This window comes from Pseudophryne corroboree, chromosome 5, assembly GCF_028390025.1.
Source record: "Pseudophryne corroboree isolate aPseCor3 chromosome 5, aPseCor3.hap2, whole genome shotgun sequence".
Taxonomy (NCBI): domain Eukaryota; kingdom Metazoa; phylum Chordata; class Amphibia; order Anura; family Myobatrachidae; genus Pseudophryne; species Pseudophryne corroboree.
In genome coordinates this window covers 348,302,884-348,320,308 of record NC_086448.1, presented here as the reverse complement: position 1 = coordinate 348,320,308, position 17,425 = coordinate 348,302,884, and the positions used below count along the sequence as shown (strand labels likewise).

At 40.9% G+C, this 17,425-nt stretch overlaps 1 protein-coding gene across 5 annotated transcripts in view; it reads right to left on the bottom strand.

Moving 5' to 3' along the window:
- The window catches only part of COBL (cordon-bleu WH2 repeat protein), a 952,910-nt gene that overhangs the window by 200,402 nt on the left and 735,083 nt on the right, over window positions 1-17,425 (bottom strand). For 4 of the 5 annotated variants that reach the window (XM_063922617.1, XM_063922616.1, XM_063922613.1 and 1 more), the window contains 2 exons: window positions 16,053-16,130; window positions 6,219-6,392 (listed from right to left, as the gene is read on the bottom strand). In XM_063922617.1, the coding sequence (XP_063778687.1) occupies window positions 6,219-6,392; window positions 16,053-16,130 (252 nt within the window). The remainder of the gene's footprint in view (window positions 1-6,218; window positions 6,393-16,052; window positions 16,131-17,425) is intronic. The other variant, XM_063922614.1, reaches the window with a different exon arrangement.

Sequence of the window (17,425 nt, the reverse complement as noted above, 5' to 3'; positions counted from 1 at the left end):
AACCATATGTGCTGAGCCATGGATATACCTGAAACCTGGACTGTTGGGGTGCCTTGAGGACCGCGTTTGGGAACCCCTGCTGTAGTGTAAAGTATGACCCACATGCAACTTGCAGGGGAGCTACATCAAGCGCACTTATTACTCAAATGGAAGAAAGTTGTGTTTATTCTTACATCATGTCCTACCTCATAATGCCAATCTGACATTACTAGCTGGCACAGCATTATAGCCCCTGATTTCACCTCCACCATTTACAAAATGAGTGTTGTGTAAGTAACACAAATGAGTAGATTTACTGGCTACACATAAATCAATGTAGGTATGGGGTCCAGTCAGGATCCCGGCAGTCCGAATACCGGTAACGGAATCCCGACACTGCTCAGAATACCGACGCTGGGATATCGGCATGGATCGCAATGCAGGAATCCCGAATAAAATGACTGCAGGGAGAGGTTAGGCTTAGGCTGTGGGGGAAGAGGGTTAGGGTTAGGCTACGCGGGGAGGGAGCATTAGTTTTAGGCTGTGGTAATGGGAGTTAGGGTTAGGCACCACCAGGAAGGGTTAGGGTTAGGCTGGGGGAGGGGGTTTAGGGTCAGGCTGCGGGTAAGGAGGGTTAGAGAGGTAAGGGGTGGCTTAGTTACCTGGTATGTGTCGGGATCCTGTGCGCCAGGATGCCCGTCGGTATTCTGCCTGCCGGTATCCCAAGCGCCAGAATCCTGATACCATCCCCTTGGTACAGAGATTACATGCAAGCAGCAGCAGCAGCCAATTATAAAGCTTTCATTGCCTATAATTGTTTCACTCATTACTGAATCTTATCAACAGTAAATGTCAATTCCACATCCATTTGCTATGCTACTATAAGCATTAACTAGTATATTTACTTCTGGTAGCAGTGAGGCCATAAAAATGATTATTCTTGATTACCACATACCACAATGACATGGAATTATTTTTTGGGGCTATTTAAGGAAAAATCCATGCAGTGACACGGCTCCGGTAAGTGTCTGTCCGGCAAGGAGGTTGCATTAAATTAATAAATATCGATATTCTTTTACAATGCGCATGCTGTCTGTGCAAACAAAAATCATGATAGCCTACAGGGAAGGAACATGGAGGCTGTTGGGGCAGGATTGGTAGAACTATCTCTGGCAGTAAATGGCTTAGCTAAACTTTTTGGACCCTGGCACAATTTGGCTTGGTCGCAGTTTTCTTTAACAATAATGGGGACAGTAGTCTGATGAAGGAGATACCTCTACTAGTTCCAGTTTTGCCCTTATTAAATAGACTATGACAGTGGCACACGTGCAACAGGAAGGGGAGGGGGGGTTCAAATCTTGGTTCTGAGTACCCAGAACCACCACTGCCAGGCTGATCCATCACTACAGCTGCTGCAACAATTATTATTATTATTATTATTTATTTTGTGAGACAGAGAACTTTGTCTATGCTCATTGGACCACCCTCAGAGTTCTGTACGGGGCTCTGATCAGAGCTGTAATGCATGCATGGCTACTCAACGTACCCACGGAGAGAGCAGAGTCCAGGTGTCATCTGCTTTGAATGGCACAGTTACTGATAACCGTCACAGGTGAGAGCTGCCCTATACACCACTGCCACTAGTAACCGTCACAGATGACACATGCCTTATATGCCACTACCCCTATTCAGATAGAATTATTATTATAACTAAGTATCCTGTGTTTACCCCTGCCTTATATACTAAAGCACCTTATTGCTACTTGTGCATTGATTGCACACTCTGTGGTTGGTGTCACACTGCTTTCTTGTGCTTTCTGAAACCTTTATAAATGTCCCTGAATTGTATATTAATTAAGCATTAATAAAGTATGAAGTTCTGAAAACAATAAAATGAAAACAGTGGTATGATCTTGCAGCACATCAAAAGGCTGGCTGGGGTAAGACAACTATACTGTAGTGCAGAGGTTCCCAAACGCGGTCCTCAGGGAACCCCAACGGTCCTGGTTTTAAATGTATCCATGCTTGGCCTCAGGTGACTTAATTAGCACCTTAGTCAATTTGATTTAACCATATGTGCTGAGCCATGGATATACCTAAAACCTGGACTGTTGGGGTGCCTTGAGGACCGCGTTTGGGAACCCCTGCTGTAGTGTAAAGTATGACCCACATGCAACTTGCAGGGGAGCTACATCAAGCGCACTTATTACTCTCAAATGGAAGAAAGTTGTGTTTATTCTTACATCATGTCCTACCTCATAATGCCAATCTGACATGTCTAGCTGGCACAGCATTATAGCCCCTGATTTCACCTCCATTACTCCTCCAAAGACAACTTCATGCCCTCATATACATCTACATGCTGCTTTCAAAGTGCTTTAGATTTAAACCAGCATTCATATGATAACAGGGAGTAGAGAGTGCCTAAAGGATGAATGATCCCCTTGCCTGCCAAAATTTTTCACATGTTTAAAATGTGCATTGCCTGGAAATGCACAGATGTGAGATGAGCCTGATTAATGTAGTTATGTTCAGATTCTTTAATACAGAGTTAATCAAATTCTGCCATTACAGTCCAGATTTTAAGGATATCCATGCTTGAGTCCAGATGGCTAAATCAGTCTGACCGAGGTACTAATTAAGTCACCTGTCTTAGGCATGGATATCCTTAAAACCTGAACTGTAGTGTTACAGTGTAGGAGCTGCAGGTGATCTGCTCCAGAAGCCAGAGCTATGCTCTTCCAATTATGTGCAGGGATAGTGAATGTGAAGGAAAACTGTTATTGGCCTTTCACTTCTGGATTTGAAAGCCAAAACAGGGTTTTAATGTACGTTAGCTGGCCCCTATGTATAGCAGAGCACTGGCCTTCAGAGTGGACCCCACTAAAATTTTAAATAGGGCTTGGAGAATAATTGTTTCATCTTATGCAGAAATAAGTGTGATTGACATTTAATGCTAAGGTGTATTATATTATATTATGGTGCAATCTTTATGGCATATCCTTGTAACTCATTTACAAATGCTATTTGTTTTCATGTTCATTTACAAGGAAAAGAAGGCCCTGAATTATATATTTTCTGTTACTGGCTAAGGACAGAGCATATCGTGTGCACAACTTAGAAAAAGTTCAAGGTGATGGGAATTAAACACTTCTAGGTCAGATGATATCTCGGAGGTTGAGCAAGGTGAAAAGTCTGTATTTATTACAGGAGAATCATTATACAAATTATTTTCCAGTTGTGTTTTGCAATTCAATGTGATCAGTTTCTGAGAGTTTCCAGTCAACCATCAGCAATAAATGGTTAGCCTTGTAAGGTCACTGCTGAAACATCATTATGAATAGCAGAAAAGCAGCATAAGGGGAAGATGTATAAAGCCTTCTAAAGTGTGTAGAAGAGGAAAAGTTGCCCACTGCAACCAATCAACAACATTCTATAAAATGATAGGTGATTGCTGCTTAACGCAGCTTCTCCACTTCATCACTCTTTTCAAAGGTTTGATATACTGTAGGTCCCCTAAAGTTTTTAAAACAAAAAGTAGAATAAGTGCTATTAGGATGACCAATAAAATGAATATAATGAATTTGTGATATAAATGATTAGATAAATCAATGTAGTGTTTGCTTACTGTATTTATGATTTATATGCACCTTACATCAAACACAGAGCACTCTATATCTTTTTTTTCCTTTTCAGTTTCTGTAATTATTTTTAACCCCCTGATATGATTCTGAATTAAGGACCATCCTTTCCACCAGGGAAGTCTAGAGACTGATATTCTTACATACTTAATAACATACTGTAGGTAGTTGGTGGTAGCGTGCGCCAAAAGTGTAAGTGGTGAAAAAAGGAACAAAGCTGCAACCAAGAAAGAATGGTGGTCAATTAAGCTGCATAGAACCAACCATGTTGATAATACGGACTGAAAATAATTTTTCCTTATATCAAATGAGTACCCTTATTTAGTTATCTAGTGGATATAATGATATTCATATGCATACAAAGAAAAATGCAAAGTGTGCACTGTGTGTACATAGTTAATGTTACATAGACATACAATTATAGTATTCATAAGTTCTAAAAACGTATTGTGCCTTGAACAATATTTTACCATTGTCCACCAGCAGTCAATGCAACAATGTCTGTGCAATACTGTTATACAACCTGTGACTGAAAGAGAGCTGCTGATCTCCAAGAAAGGGATAAAACGCAAGACAAATGCAAGACAGTTTCAACATGGGTGAATTTTCCAATAAAACACCTTCTTACTCCATTTACCTTTTCTTAGAATTGCATACACTGTGGACATAATGTGATTGCATTGTAATAAAAACCAATGAGTCCTGAGTGGCTATTACAAGGCAAAACACAGAACGAAAAGAGAAATAATACAGTAGTGAAAAATACACACAAAGTGGAGGTGGGTAGGAGTCTGCTAAATGCTCAGCTAGATAATGGTGTTCCTATTTTTACTACTATATTATCATTTCTTTTTTATTTTAGTTTTTGTATATCAAATTGCATATACCGACTATGTAAAACATGGGATCTATAGCTCTTGTTATTTTTATATTAATTCATTAATTATTTAAAAAATATATACAGTATTAACTTTTTAAAATTCGAACTGTTTTGTTAGCTTCATCTTATTTTCCCATTAAGAGGATACATTTATATTGAATTTAAAAATCCTCCAGACTTATTTCACATTTTGTTCCATTTTTTGCTTTGCAAAAACCAAGATTCAGTGGTATTATTAACAATGCAATCATGCTGAAGGTCACTGAGATCTATAGCCAAGCCATACATATATTCTACAAAAGCGGTTTGATTGAAAAATCAAAGTTGAAATCAGTGTGCACTATTGTCTTTTATTTCTCTCCTTTCTTGGTGATCCCTGGATCATAGTCCATATTCCAAAGAGATCACATTGTTGCATAGTCAACCAGTGGTAACAATGGTGAAATATAGTCCAAGGCGCAATTACTTTTTTAAAAGGCGAGTGCTATAATTGCATGTCTACATAACATCAACTGTTTACTCACAGTGTCAACCATGTATTTTGCCTTCTTTTTATTTAGCACACAAATGGAAGTTCACTAAATGAGGCTATCCATTGGACACAAATAAAACCCTTTAAAGATCTACAGAGCACCATAATAACCTTGTTTTTACCCATTAATTATTCATTTACAGATGTTCTGAAATGTAGTGTTACTATATACCCTATCCAACTCTCACAAAAGGTACGGGAAAGCCCTGAATTTGGAGCTCTCCTGGCCTCCCAACAGTCATAAAAAAACAGACGCGCTTTTGTGAAGTGTGTATGGGAGTAGTGAATATACAATGTATAGTATTTTTAAATTATATATAGTAGATGTATTGCTAGGGTATTGAAAAAATAGTACAGGTATGAGACGTGTATATGAATTAAAAGAAAATAGGTGTGAGGGGTCTTAGCAAAACTTTAAGTAGTCAAAGATGTGTTTATGGTAAAAGATTTGAGAGCGCCCCTGTCAGGGGATATTAGCAGGAAATAATGTGTTAGAGTAGACCTGTAATTGAATAAGCAATGAAAAACCATGCACACATCCACATATTGTTTCTAGCTCTTGGGAACAGGTTTTTGAGTGGGAAGACTTTGTTAATGAAGAACATAGCTTCTTACTCTCACTCTACCTAATCCATCCCAGGTTTAACTACTAGGTGGACCACGGAAATATGCCTACCAGATTTGCCCAGTATTGAAAATGTGCACTGTGTGTACTGTTTATGCAGTGTACAGCTTACAAATGTTGCCCTTTTTCATTTCCTTAAGGATAATAGATTTTGACCTTTCAAGGTAATCTGAATTACTGGATAATAAAAGAGTATTAAGCAAAGCCTACCAGTATATTACATTTGGATAAAAGGCAAATAAAGAGTTTAGTCATTGCATAGATAATATAAGTACATTATCTTAACAAACTAATAGACATAATAAAACACATAAAAAATTAACATTATGGAATAAGAAGGCATATGAAGTCTTTAAAGATCACTGTTCTGTATTTATGGAAGTGTGAGCTAAAGGCAGTTCCCTTCCAGTGATCTGTTAAGACCCTTATAGCTAAAGTGCGTGAGAAAAAAAGAAAGGAAGATTGGTCATATAGACTCTATAGAAAAGGGGAATAATATAGAAGTAAAAGTGGAGCTGACAGGAGCACATACTGTAGAAGCGTATTTTGGGTAGAACCTACGTTTAGCAGGTATAGGTCTGGTTGGTCCTGTTACAGTAGCTCCATTTTCAAAGACAGGAGGGTCCGTTATATCATTATCAGGTGGAGGGTAGGGAGGTGGTGGGGGAATAATTAATTGGGGTGGACTTCGGGAGGTTCCTCTTGGAGGTTTTTGTGGTACCTGTCGTCCATTACCTATGTGAAGGATGATACATGGGTTATTTCATTTAAATAATTTTAGTATAAACTTAGCCAATAAATGATATTTTCTTATTTCTATCACATTTTAAAATGCCAAAGTAATTCTGAATTTACATGATTGATTTTTGCATAAATACAGAAAATATAGTATTTTATACAGTTTTTTATAAGCTGACAAAATACATTATGCTAAAGTACAATTTCAAAAGCAAATCCTTTAGACACTTGATCTCCTCTCCTAGGAGAACTGTTCGCAGTAACTTAGAGTCACCTTGATAAACAACACTTCAGAGCGAGGTCTCTGCCATCTCTGTCATGCCAGCATTTCCAGCACTGCTTGTATAAATAGGAAACTGGCAGTAATGTATGTGGCACTTCCCTTCGTCTCTCATGAGCCTAAACATGAAGTCAAGATAAGGGTGGGACAAAAATTCCAACTAATATATTCCAGTAAGTGTTTCATGCTTTCTTTGTTAAAGGAGAATATATCTTTGCAGTTTCTGTAAAGCTAAAATAAGCTAATATAATATAATAAATAATATATTTCTCCAAATTTTAATTTTCCTCTGTATCAGCGGTTCTAGATTACGAGGCTTGTGGCAGGGAGGCCGCTAAATATACTTTTCACCTGTAAGTGATCACACATCTCTGGCAGCTGTAGTAGTATCCAGAAGTAAGCTCCATCACTTAAAATTAGCCGTGTTTCTACCAGTCAGTATTGGTACTTCACAGCAACACATGCAGGGTAGGAAAGCATGTGTAAAGAAATGCGTCTATTTCTCATTTCATATAGTTTGAGATAAATTTTGGCTGCAAATAGCAATACTGAAAACTATTTCTTTTCTTCACAAACAGCCTAAAACATTTTCACTCTGACAACAGAATGATCTTCATCCCACGGGTGACATCATCAGTGTGGCTTTGGGCACAGGGGTGCTAGAGAATAAATATCCAGATAGGTTAGTAGTGTAGTTTGCACTGTAGGGTAATAATCTGTGTTTAGTCACAGAGAATCTTACAGCTCTGCTTTTAAATAAGAAAAAAAAATTACATGTAAAAATGGCTGACTTTTTAGGAAAGCCAGCCCTGACCAATGTGGTACCATAGACGAGAAGTTAGTTTATGCCTCTTAAATACGAGAACGTGTGAGGGCGGTGCCCAACCACTGGACTTCCCTTGAAGGAAGCAATGGCAACCTATCTGGCTGTACTCAGGGCAGGCTCTGTGCATTATCCATTAAGCTGGGATTGCCCACCAAAGGATGCAGAAAAGTGGTACATGTTTGAACTGAAAACAATTTATATCTAATGATATGATATCATGCCAGCTGTATACATAGGCTATAAAGCAACAGTGGCAGTATGTGTAGACATGCATCCATTGGAAATGACACCAATTTACTATACAATGATCATGCTAGCCCGTTTGTTCTTAGGTAGAAAGCCTCACAATACACTCTAAGGCAAGAGGAAGAAAAAGTAAATTGTTACTTCCCTGCCGAGCACAGAACAGGAAGCGCGGACACGTGCATGTCCATAATCATGGAACTGCACATAGCCCATCAGTTACATTATTTCCTCAGCTTGCAGATGGAAGATGCTATGTCACTGTGACAGACTCTTTACAGCTGAACAAAACCCTAAATGTACAGAGGAAGACCACTAAAAGAAAGAGAAGAAAAAATAAACCTGTCAGACAGGTTTTACATGTTTCTACCTCAGACTCTGAGGTTAAGTACACACATCCCCTTTGTCTTCTCCCTGCTCAGTGTATTTACAGAGACAAACACAAAAACACAAGGTAGCAAGCAAATATGCCTTACTAAGACCTTGCACCGGGGATGGTTGGTCAAGCATACTGTACTGTAGCTGGCAAAATGATTGTGCTTGCAGTTAGAATAAGGGGTCATCGTACTGTGAGACAGAATGTTTTCCCCATGATGAGGAATGACGTTTATTTTTCCACTGTAGATTGGGAGTATGAGAAGGCAACAAGAACATCCAGTCATCTAAACAAGGCAAGCTTAGTAAGATTCAATCGGCTGGTGATGCCTTAGTAGCTACAGTAAGACACTACCAGAAAAATTACATGGCACACATTGGACTGTAAATCACACTTTGAGGTGCAGAAATTGACACAGATGGCCTTCTACATTTACTGAAAAGATGAGTTGGTGTTATGTACTCACATAGGGCAACCAGATGACCCAGTACTCTTTACACCAGACATTTAGCTGCCATTAGCCTTCATTGTCAGTGGCAAAAAAAAAAAAAAACATACTGACCACGCTATGCAAAGGCTAAGTCCAGGTAAAACAAACCCAGGAGATGTTGGGCCAATACTGTCCATGCAAAGCCTAGAGGAGAAGGCAAATCTGTTTGCTCTCGAGTCTCAGGTAGCCTCTAAATTTGCCATGCTCAGCAGAGCTGCCCTCAGTATACACCACACCTTTCAAAGAAGGAACACATTATGGTAAGTTTACCACCTTCTACTCTTCATTCCCATAAACTTACCTTACATGTATGGAAACAGTTCACCACAGACACATGGTCATTATATATAGGTTAGGCTTTGGTTTCCACAAAAGATTGGTTTCTTTTTCAAGGAACCCTCTCTACTAAACAAGGTTGTCACCCTTACACTAGACCAATTAAAAACAGATCTGCCCAAACCCTAAAGGTTAGATCAGTTATCTGTTGCCTAGCAAACCGCATGCCACCGACTCTGTGCTTCCCAGGGAAGAGAAAGTTTCCCTGTTTTCAGCATGTATCATGACGCACATAACACACTAAATATTGCGAGATGGCAAACCTATTTCTCTAGAAGAAAATCAAGTTTGCAGGTTAGAGGTCATAAATTCCTGCAAAAAAATTGTTATTTTACCGTCTTTAATTTGTAAGCCGAAAACAAAAAAGTTGATCACAATAAGTCACCTTAATCACTATAATATTAGTACTTAAAAAAAACAACATATGAACAAGCCTTGCACTCTTGAAGTTCAACTAAGGATAGCATGGATAATGTCATTTAATATCCAGATAATAATTATCTCAAACTACAGTGCAAAAGTATGCTTCTAATTGCAGCCGCTTCATTTAACTAAATAGGTCAGGGTTGTTTAGGGCCATCGGGCTCTATGTATTCTTTTAGCTACTCATCACATACAGGTGTATCTCTTGCAGATCCTTTGTATGCTTGGGGGACCAGTTCCAACTGCACCAAAAATGCATGGTAAAAGAAGGGAGGAGAAGATCACCTGGAGCAAATGTTTTTTCCTTGGAAACAAAATATACCCGTCTGTTGAAATCAGTATTAAACGCAGAAGACAAAATCCGACAGCCAGGAAAACTACTACAATAGTCCCAAAGTTTTACTTATATATTTAATGAATGAAAAATGTTGCGTTCAACATCTGTGACTTACTAACTGTAAAGTCTGTTATAATGTATTTACATTTATTTACATTAAAAAAGCACTCAGATATATAGTATATGAATGTGCTTTCTTTGCATACTTGTGTACACAGTTTATGCATTGAAAACAGCACTTTTTAAAAGAAAATCCAGAATTATTACATTTTTAAATAATGTTTGTTTACCATAGCACACTTATAGTTAAGCATATATTGGGTGCTTTCAAATGGTATAATGTATTAATTAGCTATACAGTAAGTCAGGGCCGTAACTACGTGTGTGCCAAGTGGGCTTGGCACACAGCGCAGTTGCCCTGAGGGCGCACGGCCAGCGGCATGTAATGTGTCAAATTGACTCATTACATGCCGCCTCTGAAGTCCGCGCCGTGCGCCGCAGCCACGCTGGAGGAGAGAGAAGCGCCGGAGGCAGCTGAGAAGGAGGAGGAGGGAGGGGGACTGGAGTCGCAGCAGCGCTATTTCATTGGTAGTAAGCGCCGCTGCAGCATCCCCCTCTCCTTCCGTATAGGCTGCCCGGCGCTGCTGTGGATGCTGGGATGCGGTTCCTCCATCCCAGCATTCACAGCAGCGCCAGGCAACCAATACGGAAGGAGAGGGGGATGCTGCAGCGGCACTTACTACCAATGACATAGCGCTGCTGCGGCTCCAGTCCCCCTCCCTCCTCCTCCTTGTCCGATGCCTGCACACTGCACAGAGGGAGATGCCAGCACGAGGAGCCTGTCAGCGGGGAGAAGGTAAGTATATCCCTCTCTCTCTCTCTTTCTCTCTCTCTCTCTGGGGGACACTGTCTGCCGCAATGTGTAAAAAGGGGTCCTGGCTGCCGCAATGTGTAAAAAGGGGTCCTGGCTGCCGCAATGTGTAAAAAGGGGGCCTGGCTGCCGCAATGTGTAAAAAGGGGGCCTGGCTGCCGCAATGTGTAAAAAGGGGGACTGGCTGCCGCAATGTGTAAAAAGGGGGACTGGCTGCCGCAATGTGTAAAAAGGGGGCCTGGCTGCTGCAATGTGTAAAAAGGGGGACTGGCTGCCACAATGTGTAAAAAGGGGGACTGTCTGCTGTAATGTGTAAAAAGGGGGACGCTGTCTGCTGTAATGTATAAAAGGGGCTCTACCTGGTGTAGTGGCGCTACTGTGCAGCGTAATTTGAATAATGAAGACTACTGTGCACCGTAGTATGAATTGCTATTATTTTGTGGTCACGCCCCTTCCGCATGAAGCCACGCCCCTATATATTTTTCGCGCGCCTAAGGCGCGCACTGCCCCTATCTTGCATGGGGGGGAGGGGGGCGCCAATGTAGTTTCTTGCACACAGCGCTAAAATGCCTAGTTACGGCACTGCAGTAAGTATCTTTTTACTTTTGGAAGTGCCTTTGCAATCCTCTGCATACAGACATGAAGCTACATCTTGCCTCAATTCATTTTAGTTGTTTCCCATATATTAATTGGTGTAACTATTTCATTATAAACAGATTACATGCAATTAGGGCTTCAATTCTTTAAATGCTACACAAATTTAACCAATTGTTTATTAAGTGAACTTAGCATTTAAAAAAATGCATAACATGCTGTATAATTGTATATTAATATTGCCAAGTAAATCTAACTCATTAGGCATTGAAACTTTGGCACCGTAAACCCCACCCTAATCATTGGCCACACCTCTATTAATTATAACATAACGTAGCTCTATAGTGTCACTGGCATTGTCAAACAATACAAAGTACTATTTCTATCCTGCACAATTGATTACCTGTTTGGTTAAAGCATGTTCCTAAAATATACCTCCTCCCCACTGAGGTTCCAACAAAGTTACAGTAAAACCAATGTTACATTTTTATCACATAGGCCGGTATCCTATTAGGCGCAATCCTTTTTCATCCGATAAAAATGGCCTGATAGCGAGATTTTAGACTGACGGTCATTATCGCACTATCCAATTATAGAGCATTTCTATCAACCAAAAAAGGACTTGCGATTGTGTCTTAATACATGGGATAAGGGATAAGTTCTCGATTCCATGTGTTTTCGCGGCTCTGATGGCTGCTTATCACAGATTATGTTTCCGCATGATCCCCAATATTAGCTAATGTTAATTACAGCAGGTAATTGGATACCGGCCTCAGTATTAAGTATTTCCGTAACAGTGATTTTATAGTTGATAAATAGAACTGAAAAGAGAAGAAGCTTATAGTCAAACAATACATAATATATTGTAACAAAACTATGCTGTCCAATAGAATAAGTTCCCAATATGTATGAACTTGTAAATATAACTTGTTTCAAACTCTTGTATATAAAACCTAGCTATGTTAATGTTTATTTTTATAAATCTTATATTCACAATAGATAACAGCAACACTGTTGATGACAGTCTGGTGGAGGTCTGGTGATAGGATTAGGAATCATGCCAGTTGGTTCCTGGTTAGTCATTTATTATAAGCAGTATTCAAAGTGATTGACTGTGCAGGAATTTTTCTAAGGATGTCGTCCTATTGGGTTATCTCATGAAAGGACAATACTGTATTCACTATGACAAACCTTTGTGCTGCACACATATACAGACAATTGGTACCTTCCTACATGCTAAAAGTTGAGGTACACACACTAATTAAACAGTTAAGTTCTGATGACCCTCCCTCAAACCAGATGAACCATGAGCTCCCTGATTGGCTGAAGAAACCCACTTAGACAGAAGTCAGAGTGGGTTTCTGGCATTCGGGGAAAGGAGTCCCATGTGAAAACATGGGGCCCCTTTCAGTTTGTGGCTCGGGTATCCGTTTTGTTATTTTATTCAAGTACGTGGATTACACATGGATGCGACGAGGACCCTTGGACCCTGGATCTGGTGAGTGTAATTTATTCAACAGGTACCCCTTGGATTCTACTGGAGAAGAGGACCGACCTGCGTGTGAACATAAGGTAAGTATGTTTGTATGTTTGTGTGCATGTATGTAATAAATCTTTACTTTCAAGGTGTGTGTGTCTTGTCTTTTTTTGGGTATTTTTTTAGTAGTAGTACTACAGGTACCAGCGGGCCCGTTTTTCCGCCGCATGCTGGTACTTGTGGTTCTCCAAGTACCAGCATGCGGGGGAGGCTTGCTGGGCCTTGCAGTACTGCTACTAAAAACAATATCTTTTCATTATCACAAAAGGCTATCAGCCCCCCATCCGCAGCCCATTGGATGGGGGGGGACAGCCTCGGGCTTCACCCCTGGCCCTTGGGTGGCTGGGGGGGGGGACCCCTTGATTGAAGGGGTCCCCACTCCCCCAGGGTACCCCGGCCAGGGGTGACTAGTTGGATTTTTGATGCCACGGCCGCAGGGCACTATATAAAAGTGACCCCCGGCTGTGGCATTATCTGTCCAGCTATTGGAGCCCGGTGCTGGTTTTAAAAATACGGGGGACCCCTACTCTTTTTGTCCCCCGTATTTTTGGAACCAGGACCAGGCGCAGAGCCCGATGCTGGTTGCTTAAATATGGGGGAACCCCTGTCATTTTTTCCCCCATATTTTTGCAACCAGGATCGGCTCAAAGAGCCCGAGGCTGGTTATGCTTAGGAGGGGGGACCCCACGCAATTTTTTTTTTAGAAAATAATCACTTTCCCACCCCTTCCCACTGATATACATGCACGGATCTCATGGATCCGTGCATGCCTATCCAATCACGGTAAAAAAAAGCAGGTCTGTTTTTTTTAAGCACTTTTTTACGAGTTGTAATTTTTCACGGCAGTATTTGTTTTTTTTTTGCTTTGCACTTCTTAGTAAATTACCGAGATTCATAGTTAAACAGCCGCGTTTTGACCGATGGTGTATTCATTCGTAATTTTTTTGTTGGACTTCCAAAAAATTACGAATGCCCTCATCACTGCCGTGATTATTGCTTAGTAAATTACCGAGATGACACTTTGATGAAAAAACGGCATCTCGGTCAAAATCGGGACCTTAGTAAATTTACCCCTATGAGGGTCATTCAGTTGCGGTTGCACCTGAGAACATCATCACAAAGTTCCGGAATCAGACTGTCATTGATTGACACAAAACCAAAACTAGACCACAAACAAACTGCTGACAGCGCCTAAATGGATTAACTACCAAAATGCAATGACACCTGAGCGCTGCCGAAAAAAGGCACTGTGCATGTGTCTTTAAAATGCAATTAAAAAAAGAAAAGAAAACGGCTGCACTTGGGGTATTGCAAATGGGTAAGAAATATGGAGAGTTAACAAAAATAATCTATATAAAATTGTTTATTGTTATGTTTAATACATCAACGATAAATAAAAACACATTTAAAAAAAAAATATCCATACTCTGAAAACAACGTTGTATGGGCACACAGTATCAGTCTTAACTTGTATATAGTGTTCACCTGATTCAGGGTATAAAAATGATACTGTTTAAAATTGTAGCAGAAATGTAACTAAATAGTTACAATTTAGCTCTCCAAGGTTTATTCACTGAGATGACTGAAGAAATAAAGCTTTTTTGATGTAAGAGTTATAAAAGCAGCAGTACTCTTCTCCAATAGTAAGAGAAGATGAGGGCCCAGCGGTCAGATGTATAATGGACAATATATAATATTACCTCTCCTAGGGGCTGGTATTACCGAGCGTCCTCGGTGGAGTCCTGTATAAAGCCCACAATGTGATGCTAAGGAGAGGAGTTCAATGTAGAAATAGTTATCCAAGCTTGCTCCTTAATGTATGAGTCCCGGATAAGGATACAGGACAAATGTCTGTATATTCCCTTGGGCTGGTGGAGATCCTTTTATTGCCCTAAATGCGGGGAATCATGCAGCTCCAGGACATCAATCGGAGCAGACGCTGTGACCGCTAATTGCGGGAGAAGTGCTCAGGTGTGGCGCCGGCCGGAGCCGTTAACGGCAGTGAAGTTGGAGATTGGAGCACTGTCCCATAGCCAGGGGCAGCCGCCAAATGGTGCAAGCTGGCGCCGTGTGAAGACCGCAGTAGAGCCGCCGTGTGAATGGGGAAATCCTCTGCTGCAGAACGGAGTTCCTTGGAGCTAAAGGTGCCGTTGGATCGGTGATCAGAGTAGAGAGTACTGCTGCTTTTATAACGCTTACATCAAAAAAGCTTTATTTCTTCAGTCATCTCAGTGAATAAACCTTGGAGAGCTAAATTGTAACTATTTAGTTACATTTCTGCTACAATTTTAAACAGTATCATTTTTATACCCTGAATCAGGCGAACACTATATACAAGTTAAGACTGATACTGTGTGCCCATACAACGTTGTTTTCAGAGTATAGATATTTATTTTTTTAAATGTGTTCATTTTTATTTATCGTTGATGTATTAAACATAACAATAAACAATTTTATATAGATTATTTTTGTCAACTCTCCATATTTCTTACCCATTTGCAATACCCCAAGCGCAGCCGCTTTCTTTTCTTTTTGTCATTGATTGACAGTCTGATGCCATTTTGGGGGCCGCGACAGGGTCTGTTTGGACAAACGGAGGCTTGTCACTGCCGTTTTGGGGGTGGGAAGAGGCCAGGGATCTCCATTGTAGGATGGAGAATTCCATGGCCTCTGCAATGGGTGGCTTGCGCGGCATCATAGGTGCCGAAAGCCGCCCAATGGAGGGTGCTTTCATCCGATGCTGTGTCCTAGGACGAAGCTTGGATAACTAAGCAGCAGGAGGTGTCTGTATGTAATAGACGCCTTCTACTGCATCTACACAGAGCACTATGGAAGGAAGCAGCAGTGATAGCTAATCCAACTGCATCTCAATGACCCCCTATACTCTGCCATTATACAAATACTGTAACTAAAAATATGTTACACAATAAAGAGTGTACAACAACCAGAACATTTACATATAATGCAGAGGAAGGATTAAACATGAGTAAAAATGCATATGAGAAAAGTACTGCTTGAAGTATGAACACAAGCATGGTTTGACTGGCCCACAATGGTACAGGGGAAACCCCTGGAGGACCCCATTACCTGGGGGGGGCCACCTCCTCCTCTAGGGATCCGGTTCTAGACTCTGCAGAAATTATACATTACAAATATGCTACCATATAGTGCACAGTACACTGCTGTTATTAATCTGGTACATTATCATGCATGGACTAGCAGTATGTACTATATATATTTATCAAGGGACCGACACCATGCACTCTGTAATTATTAGCTAAGCCTCTGTGGTGACTGCCACACACCCCTGGAGACTGGCCACACCCCTAAGCAAGGTCCCTTACCACTGCATTCCCACGGTGGGCCCTTTATGCCACAGTCCGACACTAAGCACAAGTTATGGCATATGCCTTCATGTTGGGCTAAAGTAAACAATAGGAAATGTAGGAGAAATGAGACTTTGGTAATAATATAACGTATTTTACACTCAAAATTTAAATAATTCACGTAGACAAACAAATAGTACATGCCCAGATGCTTTGAGATGCAACCTTTAACTCTAGGCAGCATTTCAATACATGCCACTGAATTCTTCATTCGTCATACTATACATGGTGATAAACTTGTTTACATGCTTTATATTCTGAACATACAATACGAGGGTTATTTTGAAAAAAAAAAATCATATTAGTACAGAGGAAATAATTAGAAGCATATTGTATTTATAAGACACAAGGCAGTATTAAAAAAAGTGTTAGTCTTATGTTATACAAACAGTGACTCTATATATATATATATATATACACACAACACAATATACCCTTTTTCGCGCTGAAATAGCAGCACCGCAGGAAGAACCCCTGTTAGCGGGATCTTACAAATTTGACATACACAACAAAAGTCCAGGGTGTGCTCAGTGCCGTCACAACCGGGGTGCGGGGGGTGCGGCCCGCACCCGGGTGTCAACCACCGAGGGGTGTCACCAAAGTGTCGGCTCCTGCTCAGTGACAGGAGCCGGGTACTGCACTGTAACATTACGTGCAGTGCCCGACTTCTGTCACTGTGAAGAAGCCGACACTGCAGTCTCCGGGGTCAGCCAGCACCTCCTGCACCGCCTTAGTCACGGAAACGGGGGTCGGGAAGCGTAGCCACGCCCATGTGCAGCGCAACCACACCTCCACCTCGCAAAGCCACGCCCCTTCTGACGGCACCCGCGAAGCCACGCCCCTTTGTGACCAGGAGCCGCACCGGGTGTCAAACATGTAAGTGACTCCTCTGGGTGTGCTAAATGTATTTTGCTGATTGTGGAATTCCCAATTCAGGTTCTCCGTTCAGAGGCTTTCCCAGAAACTTTATCTCCCCAATCGTAGCCTAGGAGTAAACCCTCTCAATCCAATCATGTCTCCTGGGCGATGAGCTATAAGCACATGTTTGGCTGTTTTAAAGATACATTTTAGTGCGTATGATTTGATTTTAGCATATTTCAACACACCTACCTTATTTTATCCAGTTGTTTGCTATATTATCTATATTATGCTGAAACGGCCCAAGGTATTTATTTATTGACCATTATTGGGTGTAATCGTCTTTAAAGACGGAGATCCATTAACTCTTCGTTGCACTTTTTGGATATGTCCCTTTGATCCATTTGGATATCACCTTGACCCTCTGCGGGGTGAACACCTATTCCCATTGTTTTAAAACATTCACAAATTAA